This window comes from Bactrocera oleae, chromosome 3, assembly GCF_042242935.1.
Source record: "Bactrocera oleae isolate idBacOlea1 chromosome 3, idBacOlea1, whole genome shotgun sequence".
In the NCBI taxonomy this organism is placed as follows: domain Eukaryota; kingdom Metazoa; phylum Arthropoda; class Insecta; order Diptera; family Tephritidae; genus Bactrocera; species Bactrocera oleae.
The window spans coordinates 26,647,251-26,660,083 of NC_091537.1; the positions used below are offsets into that span (position 1 = coordinate 26,647,251).

Below are 12,833 nucleotides of genomic sequence, written 5' to 3' on the forward strand. Positions count from 1 at the left end.
ATTTGTTGAAAATTTTTTTTTAGTACCCTCCATCACTTTTTCCTTATATTTCTTATCACAAATTGTAGTTCTGAAAGTAAATTTCTTTAAATCTTGTTTTATTTTATTCAAAATTTCAGAACTTTTAACTATTCTTTAATTTTATAAACCATCTTTATGTATAAATATATAACCACAATAGTAAACATTTAAATTAAAAGTTATTTAATTTTTATGTAATTAATAATCTTCTGTACCATCCACATCGTCTATATCCACATTGTTTAATGTCTTAATTTGACATTCACATAGAAATTGAACTATTCGACGTTCAGCTAGCGTTCGATTTGGCAAATTCAAACCATCCAGTAATATATGTACTTTTTGGATCATACTTACTTCGGCATTTATCGACAAACTCACGTCGGATTGTATTTGTTGTTTTTGTTGTTCTTTTTGTTTTTGTAATGATTTTAAACACTCCTGTGATTGTTCTAAAACTTGTTGCATTCCTGAAATTACAACCGAAAGTTTTTGTTCGGGTTCTTCTAAATTTGTTCCTTCAAAACTAGACTGTGAGGTATTTCCTGGCGGTGTTATTGATTCATCAACGACAATATCGTTATATGACTCGTCACTTTTGGGCATTATTATTAGTTCATCTAATGAGTTTGAATTAACTTCACTAAATGCAGTGTCAATATCATCTATATTTTCGTCTGGTGAATGATGTCCGTCTTTAACATATAGAAACGGACAATCTTCGACCCAAGTCTCCTCTGTGGATATTGCTGTTGTTGTTGCTGATTTCGCTTTCTTCCTTTGTCTAATGTCATCTACTGGGAGCGGAATTCTTAAAAGCAAAACACATTTTTAACAAATATACTTTTTAATAATATTGAAGTTTACCCTTTTCTATAATGATCTTTGAGAAACGACAAATCCTGAAAATATACCCACGTCACGGATCGCTCGGGATAAATTTTCTGGTGACGATATTCGCGTGCAAACCGGTCCCGTAATATTTTCCACCGTTTATAACATGTCTCTTCTGAAAAAGTATGAATTTATTATTTTATCTGTAAGAGTGGGATAATTTAATTTTTAATTACCCGATATGCCCATACTGTCTGAAATTTCATGCCATGCATCATTTTTCAGTGTCAAATTTTTCGAATCCCTGATTTTATACTTATCATACAGTACGGGATGTTCTTTTACTAATTCGATCAATTGTTGATTTTCAATTAACTCTTCAGGATCCACATCGTCGTCATCTCGCTCCGCCTTAAATGTTTCCGCTTCGCAATCTCTCCGGGGCTTTCGCCCCCGCTTTCTTTTTTTGGGTTCATATTTTATATTAACTAGTGATTCGTTATTTGCTTGCCTATAAACGAGATTCAAAGTTTTATCAGTCATCAGTCGCCAATATTTTTACAATACCCATGTTTGTAATGCTCCCGCAAAAAGAGTAGATGTTCAAACATGTCCCAGTTGACGACTTCCTCAGGATTTTCTTGTGCCCTACGCAATTCTTTTCCAAAGCGATCGCGAATACTTTTCCATCTTGTTATACAAGCTCGTTCTTGAGAAGATTAAAGAAAGTTAACATATATAACATTTCATACAACATTTTGTGTACTTACCTGAGCAGTTTAATTGCAAGGAAAACTTTTTCCAAATATCATCTTTCAAAGAAGAAGTTTTGGGCCCTCTTGCGAGATTTCTATCATACAAAATAGGATGCGATTGCACTAGTTTAATTAAACGAACATCGTCTAATTGTGTGACCATTGTATTATTTTGAAATAATAAACAAATATGATTCGAAGAAATACTACTTTTGTAAACAAACTAATAAATTGCATCTTATTTCTTCTTCTTATTCCGCACTGTTCACAATTAACTTTGACAATGCGTATTAAAATCTAACATTATCAACCCAGTTCAACTGCCAATTTTATTAAAACGAGTTTATTTCCTCATCTGCTACAGCTGTTGAACGATACTGACAATACACTTGTTTAAAATTAGTGAAAGTGTATGGACGTGTTGATTTCGTTAATTGGACTTTGAAGGTAGTGAAACAAAAATGTCTGCGAAATCGACCACAGTGAAATCAGCTTCTCAGCAACAGGGACCAGCGGTCAAAGGTTACCTTTTTGCATACAACGCTGCACAAGTGGTTGGGTGGAGTTACATCCTCTTTCAGTTAGTAAATTACTATTTGCTGCAAGGACCGGAATTCCGGGCTCGATTGGAACTTTGGGACTACACCCGCGTTGCCGTAATCGTTTTCCAAAATGCCGCGTTTGTTGAAATTTTCAATGCAGCTTTTGGCTTAGTAAAATCGAATCCTGTAATAACAACATTCCAAGTGCTGAGCCGAATGATAGTAGTCATTGGAGTCGTTATGGCTACACCAATGGGTAAAGTGTCGCCTGGATTACCAATAGCGCTTTTTGCGTGGGCAGTAACCGAAATCATAAGATATGGCTATTATGCTCTCAATATTATAAACTGTTTGCCATACATTGTGGTTTTTCTACGATACACAACATTTATAGCTCTTTATCCAATTGGCGTAACCGGTGAGCTACTATGTTTTTGGTGGGCACAAGGATATGCCAAATCAAATACAATTTGGTCATTGCAAATGCCAAATAAATGGAATGCCACGTTCTCATATTTTGCTCTGCTCTGGATTGTAATGCTCTTGTATATACCTCTATTCCCACAAATGTATCTCCATATGTTTGCACAACGCAAGAAGATTTTAGGTGGAAGCAGCAATAAAACCCAGCAGACGAAGAAAACTAATTAAGTAATATATAATATGTGCCAAATATGTTAATTTGCATTTTAATATACATGAATGTTCATAAACCAATATATTTTAGCTATGTATCTTGCAAAACAGTTTTTGGACTTTGCAAAACCTTTGGCGTATTATGCAAACATTATTAAGTTGCACTCAAAACACACTTAATACAAAATATATCGAATAATTTAAACGAAAGCTCATTAGTTATACGACCACCGCTGAATGGCTCTTCACCCTTCACATTTTCGAACGGTGCGGCTATAATTTAATATAGCTATTGTTTTTTAAGCCGCTGTGTTAATACATTTGTTGTTTGTACTATCTCGATCAAAGCGTTTACGATGACACCGTACACACAAATATGTACATATTGTTGTATTTATATTTAAACGACTTATATAACTGATTTTTGTAATGTCTTTAAGCAAATATAAAATGCAAATACATATTAAAACTGTGTATTTAACATGGGAAAGGTATAACTAATAATTACATGAATGGATCATATACAGACATGGGCACAACTGCGACTTGCCTTTAGATTTTCTGTAGTTACTAAAACAAAAGTTTACTTTTATAAAAATAAGGGGAGAAAGTGCTTATATCTAAACGACTTTCGTTTCTTTTTTGCATGTAATTTTTGGCTTAAAATGTTACCTGTTACTAATGTTTTTAAATAAATCAATTTATTTCTATGGAGTTTTTCAATTTAATTTAAGTATATTTAAACGGCTTGTTATTATATAATATTTGCGTGTACCTTTGACATGCGTTTAACTAATAGCTCTTTAATAATATCTAAGTATTACGAAAAATAGACCGTTATTCTTTAAGCAAAGCTTATCCTTTTTCAATGTAAAATCCTCATAAACACTCAAAATTGAAAATTTCCATAGCTTTTATAAAACGAAAACAGTTTCTTACTAACAATTGTAGGTACAATTCAATACAGTCCCTCCGACCCAATAGTTGCGGCAAACCAAATTAATGCTGTGACCACTGAATGTTTTTTAAATCAATGCCTTCTTGAACCATCTCCCACAGTGGAGACATTTCACGTAGGCGTTCCACATGTTTGATACATTTGTCAGCAGTGTAATCAACTTCTTCAATGGTTGTAAAACGACCAATACCAAATCTGAAAAGATTAATATAATGGTAAATGTCGTTAATTATGTATGATTACTTAAAAGTTGAAATTGCTAATATTAACCTTATTGAACTGTGGGCCAGATCCTCATCGGTACCTATGGCACGAAGCACATAGGAAGGTTCCAATGACGCAGAAGTACATGCTGAACCACTTGAAAGAGCGACATCTTTTAAAGCCATCAATAATGATTCGCCTTCTACGTAGGCAAAAGACAAATTTAAGCAACCGCTATAAGTCTGTTCAGGATCGCCGTTGCGGATTACATGTGTCAGGGTCTGTGTTATACGATCATACAAACGTTTTGATAGAAAATCTATCCATTTTTTATCATAATCCATTTCTTTCAAAGCAAGATCGCAAGCAACACCAAATCCTACCACCAGAGGTGCGGGGACAGTACCACTGCGAAGACCACGTTCTTGCCCACCTCCACTTTGAATTGGTTCAAGACGTACACGTGGCCTACGACGCACATAAAGTGCACCAACACCCTTTGGTCCGTATATTTTATGTCCTGACATTGACATTAAATCGATATTCATTTTGTTTACATCGATGGGAATTTTTCCTACTGCCTGGGCAGCATCCGTATGAAAAAACACTTTTCGTGAACGACAGAGTGCACCAATATCTGCTATCGGCTGTTTTACTCCTGTTTTCCGTATAAATAAATTTTCTTCCATAAGAGAAGTTTCATTTTGATTTTAAATATTCAAACCTACCAATTTCATTGTTTACAGTCATAATAGATACTAACGATGTTTCCGGAGTGATAGATTCCTCTAATTGCTTCATATCAATAATTCCATTTGACTTAACCGGCAAATAAGTCACCTTAAAGCCTTCATTCTCCAATGCACGGCATGAGTCTAACACGCATTTATGCTCTGTTTGAGTGGTAATAACATGTTTTTTCTTGCTCGCGTAAAACCTAGGAATAAGCAATGAAGCCATAAGTACAAATGTATTACTAATCCTAATAATTGCATGCCTGATTTATACCTAGCAACACCTTTGATAGAAATGTTATTACATTCTGTAGCTCCTGAAGTGAATATGATTTCTTTTGGCTCGGCGCCAATCAACATCGCCACCTGTTCTCTTGCAGTTTCTACCGCTTTTTCAGATTCCCAGCCATATGCGTGAGTACGAGAATGTGGGTTTCCATAGTAATTCGTCATATATGGCAACATTGCGTCTAATACGCGAGGATCCTTTAAATAAATTCGTTAAGAACATAGAAATGACAGGCAGAATTTTACAGATTAATTACCAGTGGAGTAGTTGCCTGAACGTCAAGATAGAGTGGTCTACCTTCAACATGCTCTGCTTTTATATTGAAGCGTATTTGCTTCTTTCTAAAATCTAAAATTCAATTTTTTTTAATAAAATATAAAAATGTCATAAAAATACATTAACAATTAACAAGTAAATATTTTTACCCTCAGATGTTAAAGCCGGCTTTGCTTCAGTAGAGTTAAATCTATTGTTCGGAAGAGCAAAATATACCGGAGCACTTACTGTCGGAGCTTTTTGGTTGACTGTTAGAACATTTGATGCAAGTACGTTCTTGGGAATTTTTCCAAGTAGCTGGAACATTTTGTTATATTTTATAAGATAATATATGCCCAAGTTATGCAGTAAATATTTTCTAACAACTTAAATTTCACAACTTTTTGCTGTTATCACACACGTCGTATGTCTATCAGCTGATGGAACGAAAATGCGCTGCAAAGAAATTAAGAGAAAAAACTCACTTATAGATGTCCCCTCATTATTTCCAATCAGAATTTGACTATTATTACAAAATTTAAAAAAAAATTAATTACTACAGCAGTATTTTCTATTATTAGATAATTATGGCTTAAAAATAAATTTTCAATAGCATCCACATATTTAACTTTTTTTGACACATTCAAATGTTTTATATGAATTTTATATGTTTTCTAAGAATGGCAATGCTATCTGTTTAGATAGTTAGAAATCTTTTTCTCGTCACATTCATTTCTCCAGGCGACGAAAGTATGGCATCAATCTTACGCACAGGAAAATTTCTTCGCTATTTCGCTGGTTTTACGCGAAATTTCGTTGTAGATTCAGTTAAACAAAGTGAAAATGGAAGCTGCCTGCTACAAAATTCACCAGGCATTGGCATACAGTTCCAGCAGTAAGTAAATAAACCCGGCCGGTGCCCTCCCTCATCATAACATTACGCAATATGAAAGTAGTACTTAAAAAAAAAAATAATTTTAAAATACGATCTCCTTAATACAATAAAGCTTTCTAATAATTGTTGAAATGTAGTTGTATCTGTCTTTAAGAAAATTGTTTTTCTTAGTTAAAAATAATGTTTTTAATATAATCATATGTTTGTGATCTTAACCTAAAAACTGTAATACTCATGTTTGCACATTTCTAGTGGGTTCACTAGCAGTCCAGCAGCAAAGTCAGATCTTAACTTAGAAAAACAAATACGCCGGCTAGACCAGGATGTTCGACGCGTTGGCAGAATTTCACGTCGCGACATTGAGGACGTTCTTGAAGAAATACGAACTCAGCGATCAGCAACTAGTTCACAATCACTGCTCGTAATACGTTGCTGTGGTAATTTAGTGCCGGAAGAAATGCCTGAAGTAAGAACAGCGCTAGTGCAGGAAATTTGGAAAACGCTGAACGCTTTAAATGTGCCAATGGATATATCCCATTACAATGCACTGCTGCGTGTGTACTTAGAAAATGAACACCATTTCTCGCCAACAGATTTTCTTGCAGAGATCGAGTCCAAGAATATTGAACCAAATCGAGTGACATATCAGCGTTTAATAGCGAGATATTGTCAGCAGGGTGACATTGACGGAGCTACTCGTATATTAGAGTTTATGCGTTCTAAAAATCTTCCGGTTAACGAAAATGTTTTCAATTCCCTTATACTGGGTCATTCACAGGTATGTTAGTGGCATAGAAAATTATATTTCGATTTTTAAAAAAATATACTTAATCCATCTCTGATATAGGCAAACGATTTGGAATCAGCCAAAGGAATTCTGTCTGTAATGAAACAGGCTAACTTGGAACCCAGCGCTGATACCTACTCCACCCTCTTATGTTGCTATGCACGTCATGGTGATATTGACGCAATACTACGTACATTGGATGAATGTGAAAAAACAGAAATAATTTTGTTAGACAAAGATCTTCTTGATATCGTTTACACACTAAGTGTTAACGGTCACCCCGATAAAGTAGACCCATTACTGGCAAGGTTGCGTATATCGACCGGATTCAATCAAGATGCTGTGAACGTTATATTACGTTTGGTAAATAAAGGCTACGAGGATGTAGGTCTACAAATTTTGCGAACAATGCCACGTGCCACACGACCTGATGGCCAACTCGTAGATACTGGTAACTTTTTCATAAAACAACTTGTTAAAGTAAACCGTCCTGTAGAAAAGATCTTAAGCATATGCAAAGTTCTACAAGATGAAGGTAGGAAAATAATATATTATTTTAAATTTGTCCAATATACATTAAAATACATGTTTATTTCTCAGGTCTGAATCCTAAAGCTCTCTTAATCGCTACCGAAACAGGTCTAAGTAATGGTGTGATTTCAAATGCACTTCCACTTCTTCGCGAATTAAAGAAAGCGGGTTTACCTATACGACAACATTATTTCTGGCCGTTGATTTGCTCTGCTGAGTCCAACCAAATCATCAGTATTATACGACACATGCAAGATGAGTTCAGTATAAATCCCAGTTCAGAAACTCTACGTGATTACGTTATTCCAAATTTAAAGGAGAAGAACTGGGATAAAATCGTGACAATTTTACGTGATGCAGGTATATCGAGTGCTAATGCAGCGGCTTCTGTTGCTTATGCGGCTTTAGCAACAAATCAACTGAAGTCCACCGCCAACATTATGGAGTCATATCGCGCATTTTATTCACCGCAGTTATTCAGACAGCCCTTGATTCATGCGCTATCTGCAACGGATGATTACGCCTCTTTTGTTCGTGTGATCAGACTGCTTTACGAGAGCACTCAAAGCCGCCAAACAGGTGCTCAACGAGCGGAACAGGAGGAAAGTGCTGAAATTCAAACAACGGGTGAAGTGGTCGAAAATGAAGTATCTAACCGAAATTATGATATTGTCGGTGTTATTTTAAATGACGTTTCCATATATTTCCGCCGCAATACCGTAGACATATTGAGTAACATTCTTCCTAAACTGGTAAAGGAAGGATTTACAATAAGCAATAAAAATGCTTCGCGAATTTCCGAACGTTTAGGTTCAGAAATGACAACTGAGATTTCTGAAAACTTGGGTAAACTCAGTTCTGGTGAACTAGAATTATCTCCATTGAAAACTGCAGAACCGCGTAAGCGTAGTCTGGATTCATTAACTGTTGATGGTAAAAAAATACATATATTATATTTATGAATTGATATCTCTAAAATTACATTATATCCTTTCAGAGCTTGAACGATTCATCGCTAATGTCGAAACTAAAGGCGAGAATGCTAACAATTTGAAGCGCCAATTATTGAATGTGTGCTTCCGTGCCGGCAATCTGGAGAAGACCTTGCAAGTTATTTCGAAATTGGAAGCAGAAAATTTCACTATACCAACTGGTATATGGGCACAACTGATAGATTTGTATGCGATTGAGGGTAAAACAGCGGAAGCGCTGGTGCAATATGAGAAAATGAAAATAAAAGATCCCGAATTCATATTAGACAATCTCAAAACAGTGCACATCGTTAAGTTATTGATTAATGAGGAACGCTTCGATGAGGCCATTAAATTTCTAGAATGTAATAAGAAAGTGGAATTGGTTTCAGATACCGAACTCTCTTTCAGTTACACATCTACGGTATGGCGTTTATTAAATACACTTGCTGAAGCTGGTAGCAGTGATAAGCTGCAGCAACTGTTTGACACATTAGTGAGTGGCAATTATATATATCCCACTAATGTGCTTTTGGGACCTTTGATAAAGGTATCTTTGTGTTCAGTTTTCTATGGCATAGTGGATATTAATTTATATATTTCTTAATAATTAATTAAGGTACATCTAACAAATGACGACATCACAAAGGCCATGGAGACATTTGAGCAGATCTGTGAAAAGTATAAGTCCACACCGTGGAAAAATGAACTTGCATGCCGACTTATACAAAAGGAGGATGCTGCAAATTTGCAGAAGCTTACTGATTTAAGTACGAATATCCATGGTGAAGTTAACAGTTTGTATGATTTAGTATTTTCATTCGTTGAATGTGGGCGTATACGTCAAGCGAGAAAGATTTTAGAGACACCTGGACTTCGCACTCGTCCACAACGTATCAACCATGCATGTGAACGTTATAAAAACGAAGGCATGGTAGAAACTCTAGAAGGCTTGGTAGAAGCGACAAAGGACCTTAATCATATAGATCGTAACAAAATCTACTATAATTTATTGTTGAGCTACTGCAAGTCATCAGATGCAGAAAAGGCTTTAGGCTTATGGACTAAAATGCAGGAAGAAAATGTAGCACCCACTGATATTTTCCTAATTAAATTAGCAGAGCTATTGAACACGCAAAACATTAAGGTGCCATTTGTAGTACCAAAACCAGAAGGAGTTTCTCAAACTAAAAATATCGAATCGGTTGGTAATCCTAAGAAAATAGTCGCCAAACCTACAAATAATATATCCCTTCTTCGGAAAGCTATTAACGCGGGTGACATTGATTCCGCACTTAACTATAAAAATCAGTTGCATTCAAGTGAAACCCTGAGCGTCACTGATCTTTCTCATCTCATCGAACATTTAGTGCGTGCTGACCGTCTAACGGAAGCGACGAAATTTGTAAATGAATTGTTGACGGGAAACCGTTACCCCATTCCAAAAATTTTCAAATTTTATTTAAATAAAATCGCTGCAGCTGGTGATGTGCAAACATTGGAGAAAATTGGAGAGCAATTATCCGACGATGGAAAAAAGATTGTTTCCTTCGATAACCGTTTTTGTCATGCTAACATTGTAGCTGGTAAAACGGACTACTATTTGAATTCGCTATATGAGCAGATTTCTGCAGTAAACACCACCGAAGAGGCTGCGAAACTTGCTGAAAAGTTTCCACGTGGTGGTGCTCTTGGTATTTTGCAACAAAAGCCTGAAGCATTGCCGTTATGTGAGTAACAATTGTATATATAGATTTTGAAATATCCTTAAAAATTTCGTTTTCTTTCAGTCCAAAAAATCGCTGAAAAATATGCTGAATACAATCAGTTGGGTCCAGTGAATGTACTTTGGATGCATTTACTTTCTCTAGGTGATGAGACTGCATCAAAAGCATTATGGGATAAACATCTTTCGAATGCACCTCGCCTTATGTTCCAGCGAGTTTTGCAAACAGCCCGCGAGCAAAAAGACGAAAAACTCGCTCTAACGGTTATAAATCAATTGCGTGATTCAAAGATTTCGGAAGGAGCTATTGGTAATGCCTACTCTTGCTTGATTGACATTCATACTACCGGCAAAAACTTAGATAAAGCTTTGGACACGCTGAAAACCGCCATCAAAGATATATGCTTAGAGAATATAAATCGTAGTGCTCTCTTGCGGCTTAAAACTGCTCTACAAGAAGAAAATAAGGAATTCCCATATGAAATTCCAGAAAAAAAGTCACAAAAAGACAGCAGTAGCAGTTCACAATCATCGGATGATGATGTTACTCCGAAGCGACCTGAAACAAGACCAATCACTCGACCAACTAAGTAATAGAAATATTTAAATATGTTTGTAGCTCCTAATATTACCGCATAATTTTTGCTTTTTATTTTATTTTAAATAAATGCTAAGTATCCCATGTTGATATATATGTTATTTCATTTTAAATAAAATGTATTACATCTATAGATCCTATCTATAAAAATGATATATATATATATATATTATATTTTGCATATATTGGTCAAGTAAAAAGTTCGGTTTTTTTTTAATGATTTTTCAAAAGATGATAACTTTGTGTACTTTTGTCCGATTTAAGTCAAATATGCGCCGTTTTGTTTGTAAACTTGTTGCCAACGAAATGTCAACTTTATTATACCCCTCTCGTCTGTACCCCTCGGCTGCGTCTCTATTGGCAAAAAACTCGAAGAGCCAATTTTCACAGGCCTCTCTTGAGGCCACCATCTCACCATTGAGCGCGTTCGCCATGGACAGGAAAAGATAGTAATCACTTGGTACCAGGTCCGGACTATAAGGTGGATGCATTAGGACCTCCCATCGGAGCTCCCGCAGCTTCTAACGCGTCACCAAAGACGTATGTGGCCTGGCGTTGTCCTGATGGAACACAATTCGGCCTCTGTTGATCAAAGATGGCCTCTTCTGGATGAGTGCTGCCTTCAAGCGGTCCGCTTTTTGGCAATAGAGGGAAGAATTTGGCCATAGGGAAGCAGCTCGTAGTAGATGATTCCTTGCCAATCCCACCAAACACACAGCAAAACCTTCCTAACCACCGTCTGGGCCGCTTCCCCGAGCTTTGATCACGACCGTTTGCGTTCGATGTTGTCGTAAGTGACCCGTTTTCATCGCCAGTCACAATCCGCTTCAGAAACGGGTCGATTTTGTTGCGATTCAGCAGCCATTCGCAGATGGAAATGCGGTCCATCATGTTTTTTTGCGTTAGTTCGTGTGGCACCCAAACATCGAGCATAACCTTTTTGAATCCAAGGTTATGCAAATGATTCGAAACGGGTTTCTGGCTTATCTTTCAGTATTTCCATGATTTTATCGCAATTTTCGATGACAGACCCCCCGACGCGTGGTGCATCTTTGACATCGAAATTACCTGAACGGAACCTAGCAAACCACTTTTGTGCTATACGTTCGTTTACAGTACCGGGCCCATACTCTAAATTAGTTTTTTCAGCCGCTTTGGCTGCTTTTTCGCCTTGATCGAAGAAAAATTGTAAAATATAGCGAATTTTTTCTTTGCTGGTATCCATCTTTGACGAGCGCTGTTGTTGTTGTAACGGTTACCTAGTCCCCGATATATTCCAGATTGATTGTCGTCGAGGTCATCTAACGGGAGGCCCAGAAAACGAGCTGTTTCGACTAGGTCGGACCATAGGGAAAAGGGTGTTAGATGAGTGGGGTTCGTTGGGCATGCACAGAGGTGGTTAGTGTCATGCGGAGACCCTGCACGCAGGACATGTGTTTGGTATGTCGGGGTCTATTCTGGATAAGTAGGAGTTTAACTTGCTACAATATCCAGAACGAAGTTGCGCGAGGGTCACTCTGGTTTCGCGAGGCAATTCGAGCTCTACGTCTGCTATTGGTGGTGGTTTGAATTGTAATACGCCATTCACTGAGAGGAAGTCGGTGAAGGTGTTGATGGCTCCACTGTAAATGGCGGTCAGTGCCTGTCTGAAGCTCGTTGCGTCCGAAGTCCGGTCGGCGTACTGTCTAATGTCGTCGCCGTAGTCAAGGAAAGACCTCTTGATGTTCCTAGGAAGCGGCTCCGCTACAGTCGTTTTCGTAGAAACCACCCCAGTAGAAACTGCTTGGAGAGGAGTTCGTTGTGTTCCTTAACCGGAAGCATACGGGCCTCACTATGTAAGTGTTCGATTGGAGACATCAAGAGGCATCCCGTGATAGTTCGGAGTGCAGTGTTCTGACAGGTCTGAAGCTTCTTCTTCTGCGTGTCACTGCATCCAGGCGACCATATTGGGGCTGCGTAATTTAGGACCGGCCGGCCGATTGCCTTGTATGTTGATTGATTAATTTTGAGATATGCACCGCGACCTACGGTCTATTGTGCCCTCCCCTAAGTCATATCGTGTCATCTAGGCCCATCATATTGATAAATTCCAAAATT

The 12,833-nt window shown here is 37.2% G+C and overlaps 4 protein-coding genes across 4 annotated transcripts; 2 read left to right on the forward strand and 2 right to left on the reverse strand.

Moving 5' to 3' along the window:
- Positions 1-180: 180 nt before the first annotated feature.
- Positions 181-1,874, reverse strand: LOC106627627 (uncharacterized). The gene is made up of 5 exons (XM_014247808.3): positions 1,626-1,874; positions 1,423-1,564; positions 1,092-1,366; positions 889-1,030; positions 181-832 (listed from the first exon to the last, which is right to left on the reverse strand). Exons 1-5 carry the CDS (start codon positions 1,771-1,773, stop codon positions 220-222), a joined length of 1,320 nt encoding a protein of 439 aa, XP_014103283.2. The 5' UTR covers positions 1,774-1,874; the 3' UTR covers positions 181-219.
- Positions 1,875-1,936: 62 nt separating this feature from the next.
- Positions 1,937-3,257, forward strand: Hacd1 (3-hydroxyacyl-CoA dehydratase 1). Its single transcript, XM_036358677.2, has one exon. The coding sequence runs from the start codon at positions 2,072-2,074 to the stop codon at positions 2,801-2,803; it is 732 nt and encodes a 243-aa protein (XP_036214570.1). The 5' UTR covers positions 1,937-2,071; the 3' UTR covers positions 2,804-3,257.
- A 426-nt stretch (positions 3,258-3,683) lies between these two features.
- Nfs1 (Nfs1 cysteine desulfurase) lies at positions 3,684-5,664 on the reverse strand. Its single transcript, XM_014247806.3, has 6 exons — positions 5,399-5,664; positions 5,230-5,321; positions 4,959-5,170; positions 4,679-4,887; positions 4,017-4,608; positions 3,684-3,941 (listed from the first exon to the last, which is right to left on the reverse strand). The coding sequence occupies exons 1-6, from the start codon at positions 5,553-5,555 to the stop codon at positions 3,788-3,790; spliced, it is 1,416 nt and encodes a 471-aa protein (XP_014103281.2). The 5' UTR covers positions 5,556-5,664; the 3' UTR covers positions 3,684-3,787.
- Positions 5,665-5,937: 273 nt separating this feature from the next.
- On the forward strand, positions 5,938-10,826 carry bsf (bicoid stability factor). Its single transcript, XM_014247828.3, has 7 exons — positions 5,938-6,123; positions 6,376-6,901; positions 6,971-7,445; positions 7,511-8,374; positions 8,439-8,962; positions 9,032-10,142; positions 10,203-10,826. The coding sequence occupies exons 1-7, from the start codon at positions 5,981-5,983 to the stop codon at positions 10,730-10,732; spliced, it is 4,173 nt and encodes a 1,390-aa protein (XP_014103303.2). The 5' UTR covers positions 5,938-5,980; the 3' UTR covers positions 10,733-10,826.
- The last annotated feature ends 2,007 nt before the right edge of the window (positions 10,827-12,833 follow it).

Excerpts from the sequence above, each read along its gene's own strand:
- LOC106627627 (XM_014247808.3), bottom strand. The coding sequence starts at position 1,773 with ATGGTCACACAATTAGACGATGTTCGTTTAATTAAACTAGTGCAATCG. Across the intron at positions 1,367-1,422 it reads CGGGAGCATTACAAACATGG|GCAAGCAAATAACGAATCAC; the intron begins GTATTGTAAAAA and ends TCTCGTTTATAG. Across the intron at positions 1,031-1,091 it reads AGACAGTATGGGCATATCGG|AAGAGACATGTTATAAACGG; the intron begins GTAATTAAAAAT and ends ATACTTTTTCAG.
- bsf (XM_014247828.3), top strand. The coding sequence starts at position 5,981 with ATGGCATCAATCTTACGCACAGGAAAATTTCTTCGCTATTTCGCTGGT. Across the intron at positions 6,124-6,375 it reads ATTGGCATACAGTTCCAGCA|TGGGTTCACTAGCAGTCCAG; the intron begins GTAAGTAAATAA and ends GCACATTTCTAG. Across the intron at positions 7,446-7,510 it reads CAAAGTTCTACAAGATGAAG|GTCTGAATCCTAAAGCTCTC; the intron begins GTAGGAAAATAA and ends TTTATTTCTCAG.
- Hacd1 (XM_036358677.2), top strand. The coding sequence starts at position 2,072 with ATGTCTGCGAAATCGACCACAGTGAAATCAGCTTCTCAGCAACAGGGA.
- Nfs1 (XM_014247806.3), bottom strand. The coding sequence starts at position 5,555 with ATGTTCCAGCTACTTGGAAAAATTCCCAAGAACGTACTTGCATCAAAT. Across the intron at positions 4,888-4,958 it reads TCTATCAAAGGTGTTGCTAG|GTTTTACGCGAGCAAGAAAA; the intron begins GTATAAATCAGG and ends GCTTATTCCTAG. Across the intron at positions 3,942-4,016 it reads CTGGCCCACAGTTCAATAAG|ATTTGGTATTGGTCGTTTTA; the intron begins GTTAATATTAGC and ends TAATCTTTTCAG.